Genomic DNA, 15,894 nt, shown 5'->3' on the forward strand with positions numbered 1-15,894 from the left:
GTCGCCTTCCCCTCCCCCGACAGCTGAAGCTGTTCTGTGTTATGTAGCCCCGCTACATAACCTGCTCCCGTAAAGCTGGCAAGCGCCGTGTGCTCGGGGTGCGCGCTACTCCGTGCCCGGGGCGGCACCGGCACCGCGCCTCGGCGGCCCGACCCGGCCGCTGCCGCCCATAGTGCCGGCAAGCCCTGCACGGCACCTCCGCCCTGGGTTCCTCCGAGCCAATCACGGAGCGTTTCCGCCCTGAGTGAAGGCTAGCCGTGACGCCGCTTCCGCCCTGGGTTCCCAGCCAATCCCGGAATGCTCCCGCCCTCACTGACGGCTCGCTCGGACACCGCATCCGCCCTCACGGTCCAGCCAATCACGGAGCCGTTTTGGCCCTCGGTGAGGGCACGCCCTGACGTCACTTCCGCCCCCGGTTCCCTCCCACGTAACGGGTCTCAAGGCAGTTCGTTCCCTTTCAACAATAACGGAGCGCGGCTGTGCTTCAGAACGATTGCATTTCTTGAAATCTCTAGGAAGCAGTCCGTGAAATGTGATCTCGGACCCTCGCCTTTTAAGCATCAGAGGCAAACGTGCTATCTGTAGATGCTCCTTAGAAGCTAAACTGTCAGTCTGCAATTGTTTTACCTTTACTGCAACTCAGGACCGCACTCGGAGCGCTGACTCAATGCCGTGTGTGCTGTCTCCAGCTAGCTGTCAGGCACACGCTGCTCCACGGAGAAGTCAAATTTCCTCTGAAATTGCTTACCCAAACCAGTATGGGACGCAATAGGAAACCAGGGAGGAAGCAACCTCTCCTCTGCACTCAGAGTCCGTCCTGCCGTCAGCTACAGCATGGGACAGAAACCGTATTATTCAGATGCGGAGGTATCAAAGATGATCCTCTGAAGTCGCATCGGAGAACTTGAGGCTGGGGGCTGGCAGGAAGAAAAGTAACTAACAAGACAAGCCATCCTAAGTCTGTAAAAAAAAAAAATAGAAAAAAGGAAAAAATAGAAATAGAAAAAAAATAGAAAAAAAAGAAAAAGGTCGGGGGGTGGGAAGCCAGTAAGAATCAGCCTGATAAAAGGTTTACAAATGAGATGAAGAAGAAGAGGAGAAGGGGAGAGATTGTCTATGCAAGGCAAGAGACCCAGGAGGCAAAGGCTGAAGTCTAGGCAGGCAGACTAGAATGTGACGAGGAAACATGCTGGCTTTCTATGAAGAAGAGAGCTAGCAGCAAGGAAGTAATAATGCCAGACGAGGGAGACTAGTGCCTTTTCCTTTCACGTGAACATACTCCCTTCACTAGAGCATACTCCCCTTCAGTATGAAACGAGGACCAACGCTCACAAAATTCAGTTATAAAATAGGAAGCTGCCCTTTGGCAGTCTCTTTCTAAGTGCCCATACCCATCACTTGCTCCTCAAACACTTGCTCATATGTTAGAGAAATGCTCAATCAGTCTTGCTAAAAATACTAGCAGTGAGAGCCTAGACTCATCGCTCCACAAGCGAGTGAAAGCAATCATTCTGCCTCGGTGCAAACATGCAGTATCAGTATGGGACAGACCACTCACAGCCTAGAGCTTCTACTTTCTGTGCTAATTTTTTTTTAGCATATATTCTTAACAGTTGCGATTTGCTATTAGCAATCTATATCAAACATTTGATGTTTAATGGTAGCCTGCAACTCAGCTGCGTTCGGCATGGACAGGAAAGTGCTCATTGGTAGGAACCTCATAAATTGCAAGTTAAGCAGGGAACCTACGTTATAAGACACGTGCAGAAACCGCAGCACCTGAACGTAAGCTAACTCCTTCTCTACGCTGGGTATCAAAAACCAACCCTGAATAACTCTCGACATTGCAGAAGCAAGTCCCAAGAATGTGCCCGTAGAAAAAAAAAAATTGGGATGGCAACAGAATTCATTTCAGAAGAGTCTTTTGAGGCAAGACTTCTTGCAGCCTTCCAGTAACTCACCAACAGAAATACACTTTTGTTATCAAAGATCTCTCTGCATTACAGTTTGCGACGTGCCAGTTTCACACATTTTCTAACCCAAGACCAGCTTCTCGATGCACCCCTCGAACGCAAGAGAACGGATTTAGTCTATGCTGCCTGAACTGTACTTTCCTCAGTCAGAAGGTAATATGGTTCGTTCCGGAAAGCATCATTTTTCAGTAACAACCTTCCCCACAGGGGCCAAACATTACGTTAACCAGCCCAGGAGATACTCATGCTATTTCATACATGACGATAACAGGGCAGATACTTGCTATATTCAATTCCTAAAGCGAGCCTCCTTTGGCAAAAGAAAACGCTATTTATTTATTTATTTAGATTTTTTTTTTTTTTTAAACAATGCCGTGGGTTGCTGCTTTCAAAGGCCTCTCTGTCTTCTCTGATGAAGACATCTCTCATGTAATTATGGAAGCTGCAGCTGTTTCCACTGACAAGCTCTCAAAGTCCTGGGCTCACTAACCTGTGACAGCCGTAATATCCAATTGCAGGTGACGGAATATTCTAGTTCTGCTCATTTCCTTTGAGGCCCAGAAAAGCTCATGACAACAGGAGTACCATGAAAGGACCCATAATATTACCTTTATTTTCAGCTTCTTCTAAGTCCTTCTCGTTTGCCAAGAGAATTTCTTCTCTCTGATCAGGTAACAAGTCAGCAAGACGATAATCAATCTCCGCTCTCTGAAAGAGAAAAGTTTCTGAACTGCATCCTTATATGAAGTCCGTGGTGTTTGACATCTGGCTCACTTCAGCTCATTTCTACTGACACATCTTCTCGCCGTCTTGACTCCCTGGATGCTTGGAGCCAGCTGATTTTTTCCAGGACCCATTTGTGTTATAAACCTGTATTTTAAGGCTTGCCACGTGTTCCCAACCTTAAAGAGTGAGCACATACTGTTCTCTCACCTGCTCAGGCTGCAGAGCTGCCAGGGTCCTGCCACCAGCTCGAGCCCTTTCACCCTGCTGCTCTGCTGGAGGGCCTGCCAAAACAAACAAACAAACAAAACACAACCACAAGACACGCAGACAAAGGTTACAGCCCATGTGGGAGGAAACGAACGCTAACCTTTCATCTTCCAACTCTTTACTCAAAGCAGGAAAACAGGTACGGTCCTAATAGACATATCAAAGAAATTCACTGTATGCCAGAACAGGAAAATCTGTATCAGATACCAAAATGCTGCCACGGTCCCCGAGCACAGCCCTTTTCAAGGCATCACGGAGATTCAGCAAGATCATCCAGGTCATAGGGGACAAACAAGCTCGTATCAAAGCTGCACACAGCTTGTATCAAAGAGACTTGACAAAGAGCAAAAGAATACAAGGACGGCTAAATCTCAGGAGAGATTTAGGAGAAAACTGAAAACAGGGAGGCATCCTTTGAAAAAGTTTAATTAGACAACTAACGAAAAGAGAAAAGATTGCAAAACAACACGGGAATGTACAAACAGCGCTGGAAGCCAAAAGCGGCCTGAGTAACAGCTTGCAGAATAGCTGCTCTCTCCACGCCTCTCCCTGTGCACACTGAAGGGTTCCTACGGAAGAAAGGTTTTCTTCTTGGCGTGGATATCAAAGAACCTGTCTCAAACTGAAACGATACAGAACAAGTTTTGAAACAGAAGCAGAAGTAACAAGTCAAAAGGCTCACGCAGCATTTCACTAAGGAGTTCTCAAGTAGCTCACGGATAGGCTACGTTTTCATTTTTAACTCTCTTGAAATTGTCTGTAGGACAGATGACTTGAAATGTGACTAATAGGCCCGGACTTCTATTTCAGAAGCGTCCTACAGAAATTGCCAGAGCAGGAATTCCCACATTAAGGAAAATAACAGGAGGTAAGAAAAGAACTAGCGGACACTTGATTAAGAAGACTTAATTAAGGAGCGTTAAAACAGCTTTTTAAAGCGAGGTAATACTTTATAAAGTAGAGCGTATTTTCGTGTTCTTTGAAAAAAAGTGACACACGCGAGGAGATAAGAGTTCATTTTAAAAAGGTACCTGAGTATTTCAAGTGTGTTTTGGAAGACAGAAGACAAAAGAAAGAATGGGAGTAACCACGTTCCATGGTAGAGGAAGGGTCGCAGTAAGATTTCACCTTTACTTTTGCTGTTCACCATATTTGTAATCGTCTGAGACGTGGGGTTACAAGATGAAAAGCTTTATAGCTGATACAAATTTATTGCAGTAGGACAAAGTGAAAAGCGCTGATATCGCACTTTTTCCCAGAAAGGAACTTCTCGGAAAAGGAGCTAAGTTTCCTGGTGGACCCCAACTTGAACACGAAACAGCAATGTGCCTTTGCTGCAAAAGCAGCTGAGGGTATCCTGGGTGGCATTAGGCAAAGTATTGCCAGCAGGTCAAGAAAGGCGATCCTCCGCCTCTGCTCAGGAACGGTGAGGCCGCACCTGGAGTGCTGGGCCTGGGCCTCCCAGTACAGGAGGGACCTGGACACACTGCAAAGAGTCCAACGGAGGGCCACGAGGACGGTAAGGGACTGAAGCACCTTTCCTATGAGGACAGGCTGGGAGAGCTGGGACCGTTCGGCCTGGAGAAGAGGAGGCTTGGAGGGGATCTCATCGATGTCTGTAAATACACGAAGGGAGGGTGGAAGGAAGACAAAGCCAGACTTTTCTAACTGGTACCCAAGGAACAAAAAAGGAGGCAACAGACACAGGCCGAAACATAGGATGTTCCCCTCCTGTGGTTTCCTGAACATCAGTAAATACTTTTTCGCTGTGAGGGTGACTGAGCACTAGCGTAGGCTGCCCAGGGAGGTCGTGGAGTCACGGTCTTTGTGAGGTTTCAAAACCTGTCTGGACGTGGTCCTGGAAAACCAGATCTGGGTGGCTCTGCTTGAGCAGGGGTGTTGGACCGGGTGACCTCTGGAGGTCCTTCCGACCTCAACCAGCCTGTGATTCCTTTGCAGCCGCTATGCAACCAAATAGCAAGCACAATTCAAAGCAGATAAACGTGAAGAAATGCAGAGGCAAAAGGGGAAATCAGGCCTCGGTACTGCACATAATCCTATGAAAACATCACCCCAATGCTCATCAGCGTCGAAGAGCAACTTACACGTTTAAGCTTTTGGAAAAGGCCTAGGAAAGGCAACAAGAAACATCACCAGTCTGATCAAAACTCAAAGTTAGCCTTGCTATCTCATAAACTGAAGGTTCATTTGCATCTTGGATGCTACACAGAATTTTATTTTTGCCTATCTTAAAAAGGTCACAGTAGAATAAAAACAGTTTCAGCCAAGAGAAACAGGGATCGCCAAACTTTTGGAACAGTTTCTGTAGAAAAGGACTAAGAAAAAACCTTTTTCATGTGACAAAGAGACGATGAGGGAAAAGACGATGTCTCATATCATAGAAGTTGAACAGAGATCGATCACCCGTGTTCTCTTTCCATACAGAAGGCGGGGGCATCAAAAGCTAGCAGGAAGCAAACTTCAACGCTCCTCCTGCCCACAAACACACACAAAATAAAGGAAGCAGTTCTCCACATAGTGCTAGCTCCAGAGTTTACGCACAATACCTAGTTAAGGCTCGTGACTGCTGTGACCCACGGATGCTAAGTGTTTACATGGGTTCAAAGGATATGGCCGATTTTTACAAGAAACACATTAAGCGTTTTTATACTCAAAGGCATTGGCTTGTCTTAAAGTGCAAGTCACAAGTATCGCTCTATACTCGTTCCATTCTGCTAAGACCACCGATCTTTGGTCTGACTTTCTGCGGCCCTTGTTACATTGTCACAGCAACACAGAGGCAGGAAAACATTCCTGCATACGGTAACAAAAGACCGAGTCATTAAAAGAACTTACGACAAAAACCCAAACTACACACTATCTTAGTTCAGCCGTACATTCTATATGCACGCTTTCACCCTGGAATCTTCAATAATAGATGATAACCTCTAAGACTAAAAGCAATACAAATTCTACCCAGTTCTTTGAATGCAAGTCTGATGCAGCAAGTCATCAGCTGGAAGGAACCCGAGCAGAGGATTCAAGATGTTCTATTCCAACATTAAAAGTTACCTTTCAAAAGCCGTTTGTCAAGCAGAGCGTAGTTTCCCATTTGTTGAACAGGCAGGCCTAGCCAAATTTTGACCCTAAACTTCCAGGAAATCTCTACAGCTCCCAATGTACATGTTACTTCCGTACTCACCTGCAGGTTTTACCTCTGAAAAAAAAGTTCCAACTTTCTTCCCTTCCACAACACCTGTGATGACATGACCCGAGATCTTTGGGTGGGTTCCACTTGCAATCACTGCAGAGGTGCCTCCTTGGAGGGCCCACAGAGCTGCTTTCACCTGCGATGAAGGATAGAGCCAGTTCCCGAAAATGCACTTGTTATTTGAATCCCCATGCTCAACACGAATTCTTGCTCCACTTTGATCACTTATGTTTCCCACCTGGGATTTGGTTCCAAACGTCACCGATTGTTGGTCTCCTGGGTAGGATATGTCAGTGAGCTTTGCATCATCGGATCCAGGAGGGCTGTCAAAGAGTCCTGAAATGAATAATAAAAAATTGTTAATGTTACATATCTTCTGTTCCAAAGCTCACCAGGGAAAAATAACTAAAGCCTTTGAGGCTAAAAACCTGTATTCCACTCTACAGGATTCAAAACTTCCACTGAACCCTCCTTTTGTGGAACTGAAAGGATGAAACACTAACATGCAGGCTCAAGATGCGTAACTTCACCGGAATTGTAGCTAGTGTGAGGAAACAGAATATCCACATGCTGAATAGCATCACGTACGCTGGGAAGTACCCACACTTCAGTGAGGTTAGAGAGAAAACCGGAAAGAAGTTTCCAGCTTTTATACGGTTCAGAATCAGGGCTGACACACAAGAGTGCACAACTGAACAAAGGACAGTCCTCTTCACCTAAAATCTCAGATGATATTCCCGAATGCTGTGTTGTACACTGATAAACCGGGCAACTTAGAAATATGTATAAAGGCTAACTATTGAGTTCTGCAAAGAAAGGACACAAGACTATAGACACACACTTATTCATTTTAAATAAATATTGTACTTTTATTTAACTATGTTCTGAGTTGAGCGATACTTCTGTTTACCTAACATGTAAACCCTAAACTCTACCGCCAAACTTCCCAGAAGTTCTATGCGAACAAACACGTCACAGATTAAAGCGCACAAGTGAAGAGTACCTGAACTCTTCCTTTACAGCTTGGGAAGGAAAGGACACTTCTTTCCATAAAGAAGATACCACAGCAAATGAATAAGCTGTGAGGAAATGGGAGCGGTGTTTTCGTTTGTTTTTTATTTTTATTTTTTTATAAGTTGTTTGGACTACCATTTTTGTTATTTTTTTTTCCTGAGGCAGTCATTTCAACTAGAATCAACCATGAAATCCATCTGAAACAGCTGGAAGAAATTGTGGTTATGAAAAGCCAACCTCCTTCCTTCTCGGGGCCTACAATATGGACCAAAGTCCAGAAGCCACCGAAGGAAACACGTCTGGAGATGATAAAAAGAGTACGTGATTTTGTTGATGGCCTGGTGTGAAACTGTACCTACCACCTTCCTCTTTCCAGAAAAGTACCTTCAACATCAACAGGTGACAGACTTCACGGCAGCACAGCTCACAAGACTAGACCACTATCAGCCACACGTCTGGGAGACAGAAAAGCTAGCAAGCTCCAGGTATCTGGAAAGCAATATCCAGGACATGTAAAGTACCCATAAATCACTGAAAGACAGGATCCACTGCCGGAAGAAGCAAACGATTGTAGAATAGCGTTCGGCTTATATGCAGGGAAAGACTATGTATTTAGAATCAGGAGCGTTACTCATGACTATATACAATTCCGAGGAGCTAGCCGAAGTACCGTAGCGTCCACACAGGGCGTGCCTTCCAATCCTTTTACCGGCTTTGTTGCCCTCCTCTGTACGCTTTCAGGGATCTTAACGTTCTTTTTATATTGTAGAGCCCAGAATCGCACACAATATTGAAGGAGAGGCTTCGCCAACGCTAAATACAGTGGGAGAATCACCTCTTTTGACCAGCTGGCTACGCTGTGTTTAATATATCCCAAAATACTAGACGATAACCCGTGCTTCTGAATCCTCTAGCTATCTTCCCAGGGCCCTGAAATTTATTTTGATTGAACACAGACTTCTTGCTGCAAACTTGTTGGTACCCACGTGAAAGAGCAGGAGTAGGGAATAATCTGAAGTTTGAACTAAGCTCGTAAGCTCGCTAGCAATGTCCCTGATCCAAGCCCCAGGCAGGTAGAAAAGCTCTCGGTAAAGATGGTCTGATCTGCAGATGGGAGCCTCTGTTCCCTTCAGAAGGCAGTCACCTGTGACTATAACCTGGCACTATTTCTTCACAACGCTGGCCTTGATCTCTCGATCACTCTACAATTCCACGAAAGGAATTGCCTCCCAAGTCGTTCTTGACTGACCACAACTAGCGTTCCATAAAGCCCTGCAAGCACTTGTTCATTGTTTCTAGGATAATTCTTAAAGCTGAAGCGGGAGGAAAAAAAAAGAAAAAGAGGGGGGGGTGGGGAAGAAGCACAGCCATTCCTTTCTTCAGTAATGTGAGCAAAAAGCTCAGGCGCTCGGCAACAACAGAATCGTAGAATATCCTGAGTTGGAAGGGACCACCGAGGATCATCGTTAAGGACCACCGAGTCAAACAACGCGCTTTGAAAGACAAAACACAGAAGAACCTGCACGTTATTTAATCTCAGCTGTAGAGTCACGTGTATTTGTACCCGCTCATTCCTTCACCTGCCAGTTTATTGTGCTACAGACGCTACAGAACACACAAACTGCAAGGTTACTACTACCTTTTGTAACCGATGCGACCTTTGGTAGGGCTAGCCGTCTAAGAGAGCCACCAAAATCCCCTTCACGCCTGGATTTCACCCGGAGGTCGCTGCGACTTACCCGGACAGCTGGGACAGACGGGCTGCTCTTTCTCCTGGGAAACCTGCGACTGCAGCACGCCAGCTGCAGCTTTCCTCCCTTCAGCTGCCGCGCCACCTTCGCTCGGCGACAAACCCCGCGGGGGTCCCAGCGGCGGGGAGCTGCTTCTGCCCTGGTGAGCCGCAGGGAAAGGAGAGAGCCGGCCGTCAGCGCGCGGGGGGAGGAAAACCTCCGAGGCGCAGCCCGACGATCGAGCGCAGCGAGGACCCGCGCCCGGCCGCCGCAGCCCCCACCCCTCCCGGCCCGACGCTCCGGGGAAGCGCCCCCGAAGGCTCTCGCTCGCCTCACCGCCGGCAGCCGCGCTCGCAGCCAGCGGCAACCTGCGCCTCCCGGCGCGCACGGCCCGGCCCCGGCCGCGGCCCCGGCTCGGGGAAAGACCGGCCGCGCGCCACAGAACTACAGCTCCCAGCATGCCGCGGGACGGAGCAGTCCATCCGCCCCAGAGGGGAGTCGGCCAAGCGCACGCAACCGCCCCCCCCCGCGCCGCTTCGCCCCCCTCTCCCCCAGCCCTCCGAAGCCCCGCGCAGTGCGGACCCCGCCGCACGCCCGGTCCGCTCCGCTCCGCTCCGGCGCCGCCCCCGCCCCGCACAAGGGCCGTTTCCGCAGAAGCCGCCGACCGCGTGGCGCCCCAACCGCCCGCCGCCTCGCCCCCTCCCGGCCCGGCCCGGGGCGGCGCCGACCACCAACCTCGTTGCGGCACCGCGCCGCGGCGGCCCGGCCCGACAGCTTCCGCCCATAGTGCCGGCAAGCCCTGCACGGCACCTCCGCCCTGCGTTCCTCCGAGCCGATCACGGAGCGTTTCCGCCCTGAGTTAAGGCTAGCCGTGACGCCACTTCCGCCCTCACTGTCCAGCCAATCACGGCGCCGCTTCCCTGTGGGAAGGCGACCCTGAGGCTGCCCCCGTGCTGCCTTTTTATCTATTTATTTATTTATTTATTTTTAAAGAAGGCGCGGGTGTTCTTGGTCCTCTCTCGTCAAGTCTGTCTGCGAGAAACATCTCAAATAATTTTCTTGACACGCGATCTTCTGTGAGGCTATTTTATTCGCGGTTGCAGTGGCGGGCGTCCTGCCGATCAGGAGCGCATTGCAGTAAGCACAGCATCAACTTTTATTCCCTGTTCCCCGACGCCCGATCCCCTCCCCTGTATGTACCATGTATGTACAATTTTACTTCTTTTTCAACCCTTTAATTTCTCCCTTCGTATTTCCTTTTTTTTTTTTTTTTTCCCCTTTCTTATGTTTCAGGAACCTGTGATCTTTGTTTTACCGTGCCCACGCTGCTCAACCTGTTTTTCCTCAAGCTTCTGCCTTATTTCGGAACAGTGAGGCCGCCTACTGTCCGCTTACCCACGTGGCGTTTCTCCTCATTATGACTGCACAACTACCTCGGAATACAGAAAATTAGTTCTCTACTGCAAAAACACAACTTAGTTTCTCACAGCTCCCTCCTCTCCTTTCCTTACTCCTACTGTTGTTTTTGCACCTCTTCACGTACCGCGCTCTTGAGTTTCTCCAACGTTAAGGCGCAATAGTCTTCTTTGGATGTCACGGGGGATGGGAGGCGTACAACGCCATTATTTTTACAATACCAACAAATAGTTGTTTGAGCCAATTCTGTTCAGGTAACCACGAAGTTAGTTTCTCCCACATGTTTCTAAATGCCCAGGAACTGTCATCTTGAGCTACTCTATGTAGGATCTTTCCCCCCCCACGCCCCCCAGTATACCTTTTTTTCCCCCCAAATATCAGTCAAATCCGTCCCGTTTGATCTACATCTATACAGCAACTAGCATTAATTACAGTGCACGCTCCTCCTTATGAGGTTATTAATGAATCTAATACTATTCGATTCTACGGTGCTATTTTTGCAAACTTATCAAACTTATTTTCTAGTTCTTCAGTTATAGCGGAGATATTTGCAATAGCTTTTTCTAATTCACCCACCCCTCACCGAGGTAAAAACCACCTTGCAAAGCTGTGAAATACTAGAGAATTTTACTAGAGAATTGTCTGGAGTCCGCTTAATCCTGCGTGTGGTCTCAAGGGGGCTTTGGCTTTGTGGGTCTTCAATAATAGTCACGTTTGGAATTACTGCCTCCAGGGTGCAAGCTCCCTTCCATCCCAGGGGCAACACCTTCCTGGCTTTATTGCCACGTAGCCAGTACCACCTCTCGCCATTTGGGACAGGCCATCCAGGTGCAGGATTCTCACGTCGCATCTGGCACGCGCTATGTATATTAGCGCTCCTGTGGCTACCATATTTGGTGCAGCGTGGATTATTCCCTGCGTGGATAATTCCACACCCAGGGTCAGTACTATCGCCCCCTGAGTTTCTATCAATGTTGTTTAAAAGGCACCTTCGATAACACGGTATATTGTAGCCAGGATTACGCGCAGGGAGCGTGAGAAACACTCCGTAGCCAGTAGCTTAGGCTCAGGCGAGGATCTCAGTGAAGTAGTAATTTATTCGCGATCGCAATGGCACGCGTCCCACAAGCAGGAGCGCGCCTACTAGTCACACAGTACAGTTTATGTACTTTCTTTCTCGACGACCGGGACCCTCCCGTGTTTCCCCACTGACTGGGTATTCCGGGTTCACAACCTATCCGACGCTTCACAGACACTACGTGGCCTTCAGTTGCCGGCCTGTTCAATTTCAAATTTCTTTTGACTTTTTTACTGTTTGAAGCGGTAATGTTTCTTCACTGATCTGACTTGACACCGTGATTTTCACCTAGCTGCTCTGAGGAGTCCGGTTGTCTGCATTTTACAAGGTTGTCCGTTAAGCTTTCTTATCACTGCGAGCCTATCTCAACACCGCATTCCTTCCCTCTAAACAACGTAACTCTGCAAAAACAACATTTTTATTCCCACAATTCCCCCCTTTTCTTCTTTATAAATTGTTGATTTTTGCAAAACTTTTCTCTGCGGTGTAATTTGGTAGATCTCTTCCTCTTCTTCACCTTCTTTGCTTTCCATCCCCTCTAATATCATCGCCTTACGTGAGTAAGGTGGTGGCTCCACGGTCATTTGTTTCAACAGCGCAGTTTCAGTGAGCCGCTGTACCAGTCCTTTTACACAGGGGATAATGCAACAACCAAGGGCCGTCAAAACTCCTGCTACTACGATCAAGGATACAGATACGGACGCTACGGTCCCTTTCCATCTAGCCAACCGAAACTGCGAACATCCCGTGACGGAACGGCCGGTTCCTAATTACTCTGCCAATTCACTGGCAGGCGCCGGAACCCCCTTCAACGCCCCGCTTGCTGCGCCACCCTCCGCGCCACTACTGCCGGCCATTGAAGCGCAGCGGCGCTCACTCAACCTCGCACACACGCACCCCCTCCCGCGCCCACCACCCCCACCTCACGGCCGCTGCTCCACCGCCCGCCCCCGCCCTCCCGGGGCTCAACCCGCCGCTCTGGCCCACTCTCGGGCGCTCCGCTCGCAGCCGCGACCCCCGAGCGCCCCGCCGCCGCGTCGCCGGGGCCTCCCAGCGGCCCCTTCGGGCCCCCGCGCGCCCGATTCGCTCGGCCCCGCGCCGAATTTGCATGCCCCGCCCCCGGCACCGCCTCTCCCTCCCCGCGGCTCGCCGCCCGCGTGCCCCGCCCACCGAGCCCCTGCGCCCGACCTCCGCTCCGCGCTGATTGGCGCAGCTCGGCCTCCTCTGGGCGTTCGCCCCGCCCCTTCGCCCGCCCCCTCCCCTCCCCTCCGGCGTGATTTGCATGCCCCGCCCCTCTCCCCGGAGCCGCGCCGCCGCCCGCCGCCTCATTGGCCGGGGCCCCGGGCCGCCCGCCCCGGCGGCACCGAGCAGCGCCGCGGGACCTGCGCGCGGCCGGCCGGGCCGGGCCGCTCTCGTCGGCAAGGAAGGCCCGGGCGGCCGGCCGGGCGCGGCAGAAGGGGGAGCGGAGCCGCCGCACGAGGAGGGGCTGCGAGCGCTGAGCGCGCTCGGGCCGGAGGGGAGACGCTTTGTCTGCTCCGGGAGCCGGGAGGAGACGCGACCGGGACGGCGACCCGAGCTGGCCGCGAAGGGGCGTCCGGAACTGGGAAGGACGGCCGGGGGGCGGCTGCTGCTCAGGAACCGGCCGGGCAACCGGACACGCGCGCGGCGGTAGCTTTGCGTGTGCGTACACGCTGTTGTCGTTACTTTCTCTTAATTTGCTGTCCTATTAAACTGTCTTTATCTCAACGCGCACGCTTTACCCACCCCACCCCCGCTTCTCCCGCCTTTCCCGGAGCGGGGGGACTGGAGGAACGGGGCGAGGAAACGGCTGCGCGGCGCTGAGCTGAGCTGTGCGGCAGGTTGAAGCTCGGCAGCCGGAGAGGCTCCCGCTGCCCCGGCATCGCGGCCAGACCCCGTCGCCTTCCCCTCCCCCGACAGCTGAAGCTGTTCTGTGTTATGTAGCCCCGCTACATAACCTGCTCCCGTAAAGCTGGCAAGCGCCGTGTGCTCGGGGTGCGCGCTACTCCGTGCCCGGGGCGGCACCGGCACCGCGCCTCGGCGGCCCGACCCGGCCGCTGCCGCCCATAGTGCCGGCAAGCCCTGCACGGCACCTCCGCCCTGGGTTCCTCCGAGCCAATCACGGAGCGTTTCCGCCCTGAGTGAAGGCTAGCCGTGACGCCGCTTCCGCCCTGGGTTCCCAGCCAATCCCGGAATGCTCCCGCCCTCACTGACGGCTCGCTCGGACACCGCATCCGCCCTCACGGTCCAGCCAATCACGGAGCCGTTTTGGCCCTCGGTGAGGGCACGCCCTGACGTCACTTCCGCCCCCGGTTCCCTCCCACGTAACGGGTCTCAAGGCAGTTCGTTCCCTTTCAACAATAACGGAGCGCGGCTGTGCTTCAGAACGATTGCATTTCTTGAAATCTCTAGGAAGCAGTCCGTGAAATGTGATCTCGGACCCTCGCCTTTTAAGCATCAGAGGCAAACGTGCTATCTGTAGATGCTCCTTAGAAGCTAAACTGTCAGTCTGCAATTGTTTTACCTTTACTGCAACTCAGGACCGCACTCGGAGCGCTGACTCAATGCCGTGTGTGCTGTCTCCAGCTAGCTGTCAGGCACACGCTGCTCCACGGAGAAGTCAAATTTCCTCTGAAATTGCTTACCCAAACCAGTATGGGACGCAATAGGAAACCAGGGAGGAAGCAACCTCTCCTCTGCACTCAGAGTCCGTCCTGCCGTCAGCTACAGCATGGGACAGAAACCGTATTATTCAGATGCGGAGGTATCAAAGATGATCCTCTGAAGTCGCATCGGAGAACTTGAGGCTGGGGGCTGGCAGGAAGAAAAGTAACTAACAAGACAAGCCATCCTAAGTCTGTAAAAAAAAAAATAGAAAAAAGGAAAAAATAGAAATAGAAAAAAAATAGAAAAAAAAGAAAAAGGTCGGGGGGTGGGAAGCCAGTAAGAATCAGCCTGATAAAAGGTTTACAAATGAGATGAAGAAGAAGAGGAGAAGGGGAGAGATTGTCTATGCAAGGCAAGAGACCCAGGAGGCAAAGGCTGAAGTCTAGGCAGGCAGACTAGAATGTGACGAGGAAACATGCTGGCTTTCTATGAAGAACAGAGCTAGCAGCAAGGAAGTAATAATGCCAGACGAGGGAGACTAGTGCCTTTTCCTTTCACGTGAACATACTCCCTTCACTAGAGCATACTCCCCTTCAGTATGAAACGAGGACCAACGCTCACAAAATTCAGTTATAAAATAGGAAGCTGCCCTTTGGCAGTCTCTTTCTAAGTGCCCATACCCATCACTTGCTCCTCAAACACTTGCTCATATGTTAGAGAAATGCTCAATCAGTCTTGCTAAAAATACTAGCAGTGAGAGCCTAGACTCATCGCTCCACAAGCGAGTGAAAGCAATCATTCTGCCTCGGTGCAAACATGCAGTATCAGTATGGGACAGACCACTCACAGCCTAGAGCTTCTACTTTCTGTGCTAATTTTTTTTTAGCATATATTCTTAACAGTTGCGATTTGCTATTAGCAATCTATATCAAACATTTGATGTTTAATGGTAGCCTGCAACTCAGCTGCGTTCGGCATGGACAGGAAAGTGCTCATTGGTAGGAACCTCATAAATTGCAAGTTAAGCAGGGAACCTACGTTATAAGACACGTGCAGAAACCGCAGCACCTGAACGTAAGCTAACTCCTTCTCTACGCTGGGTATCAAAAACCAACCCTGAATAACTCTCGACATTGCAGAAGCAAGTCCCAAGAATGTGCCCGTAGAAAAAAAAAAATTGGGATGGCAACAGAATTCATTTCAGAAGAGTCTTTTGAGGCAAGACTTCTTGCAGCCTTCCAGTAACTCACCAACAGAAATACACTTTTGTTATCAAAGATCTCTCTGCATTACAGTTTGCGACGTGCCAGTTTCACACATTTTCTAACCCAAGACCAGCTTCTCGATGCACCCCTCGAACGCAAGAGAACGGATTTAGTCTATGCTGCCTGAACTGTACTTTCCTCAGTCAGAAGGTAATATGGTTCGTTCCGGAAAGCATCATTTTTCAGTAACAACCTTCCCCACAGGGGCCAAACATTACGTTAACCAGCCCAGGAGATACTCATGCTATTTCATACATGACGATAACAGGGCAGATACTTGCTATATTCAATTCCTAAAGCGAGCCTCCTTTGGCAAAAGAAAACGCTATTTATTTATTTATTTAGATTTTTTTTTTTTTTTAAACAATGCCGTGGGTTGCTGCTTTCAAAGGCCTCTCTGTCTTCTCTGATGAAGACATCTCTCATGTAATTATGGAAGCTGCAGCTGTTTCCACTGACAAGCTCTCAAAGTCCTGGGCTCACTAACCTGTGACAGCCGTAATATCCAATTGCAGGTGACGGAATATTCTAGTTCTGCTCATTTCCTTTGAGGCCCAGAAAAGCTCATGACAACAGGAGTACCATGAAA

The 15,894-nt window shown here is 50.1% G+C and overlaps 1 protein-coding gene across 1 annotated transcript; it reads right to left on the reverse strand.

The window, feature by feature from the left end:
- Positions 1-2,565: 2,565 nt before the first annotated feature.
- LOC308192793 (uncharacterized protein) lies at positions 2,566-11,999 on the reverse strand (the record flags this gene model as incomplete). Its single annotated transcript, XM_080586705.1, has 6 exons — positions 2,566-2,681; positions 2,907-2,980; positions 6,182-6,513; positions 8,931-9,081; positions 9,657-9,841; positions 11,972-11,999. 6 exons carry the CDS (start codon positions 11,997-11,999, stop codon positions 2,600-2,602), a joined length of 852 nt encoding a protein of 283 aa, XP_080442831.1. The 3' UTR covers positions 2,566-2,599.
- Between the last annotated feature and the right edge of the window lie 3,895 nt (positions 12,000-15,894).

Source organism: Anser brachyrhynchus (genome assembly GCF_964034855.1).
Source record: "Anser brachyrhynchus genome assembly, chromosome: 3".
Lineage (NCBI taxonomy): Eukaryota > Metazoa > Chordata > Aves > Anseriformes > Anatidae > Anser > Anser brachyrhynchus.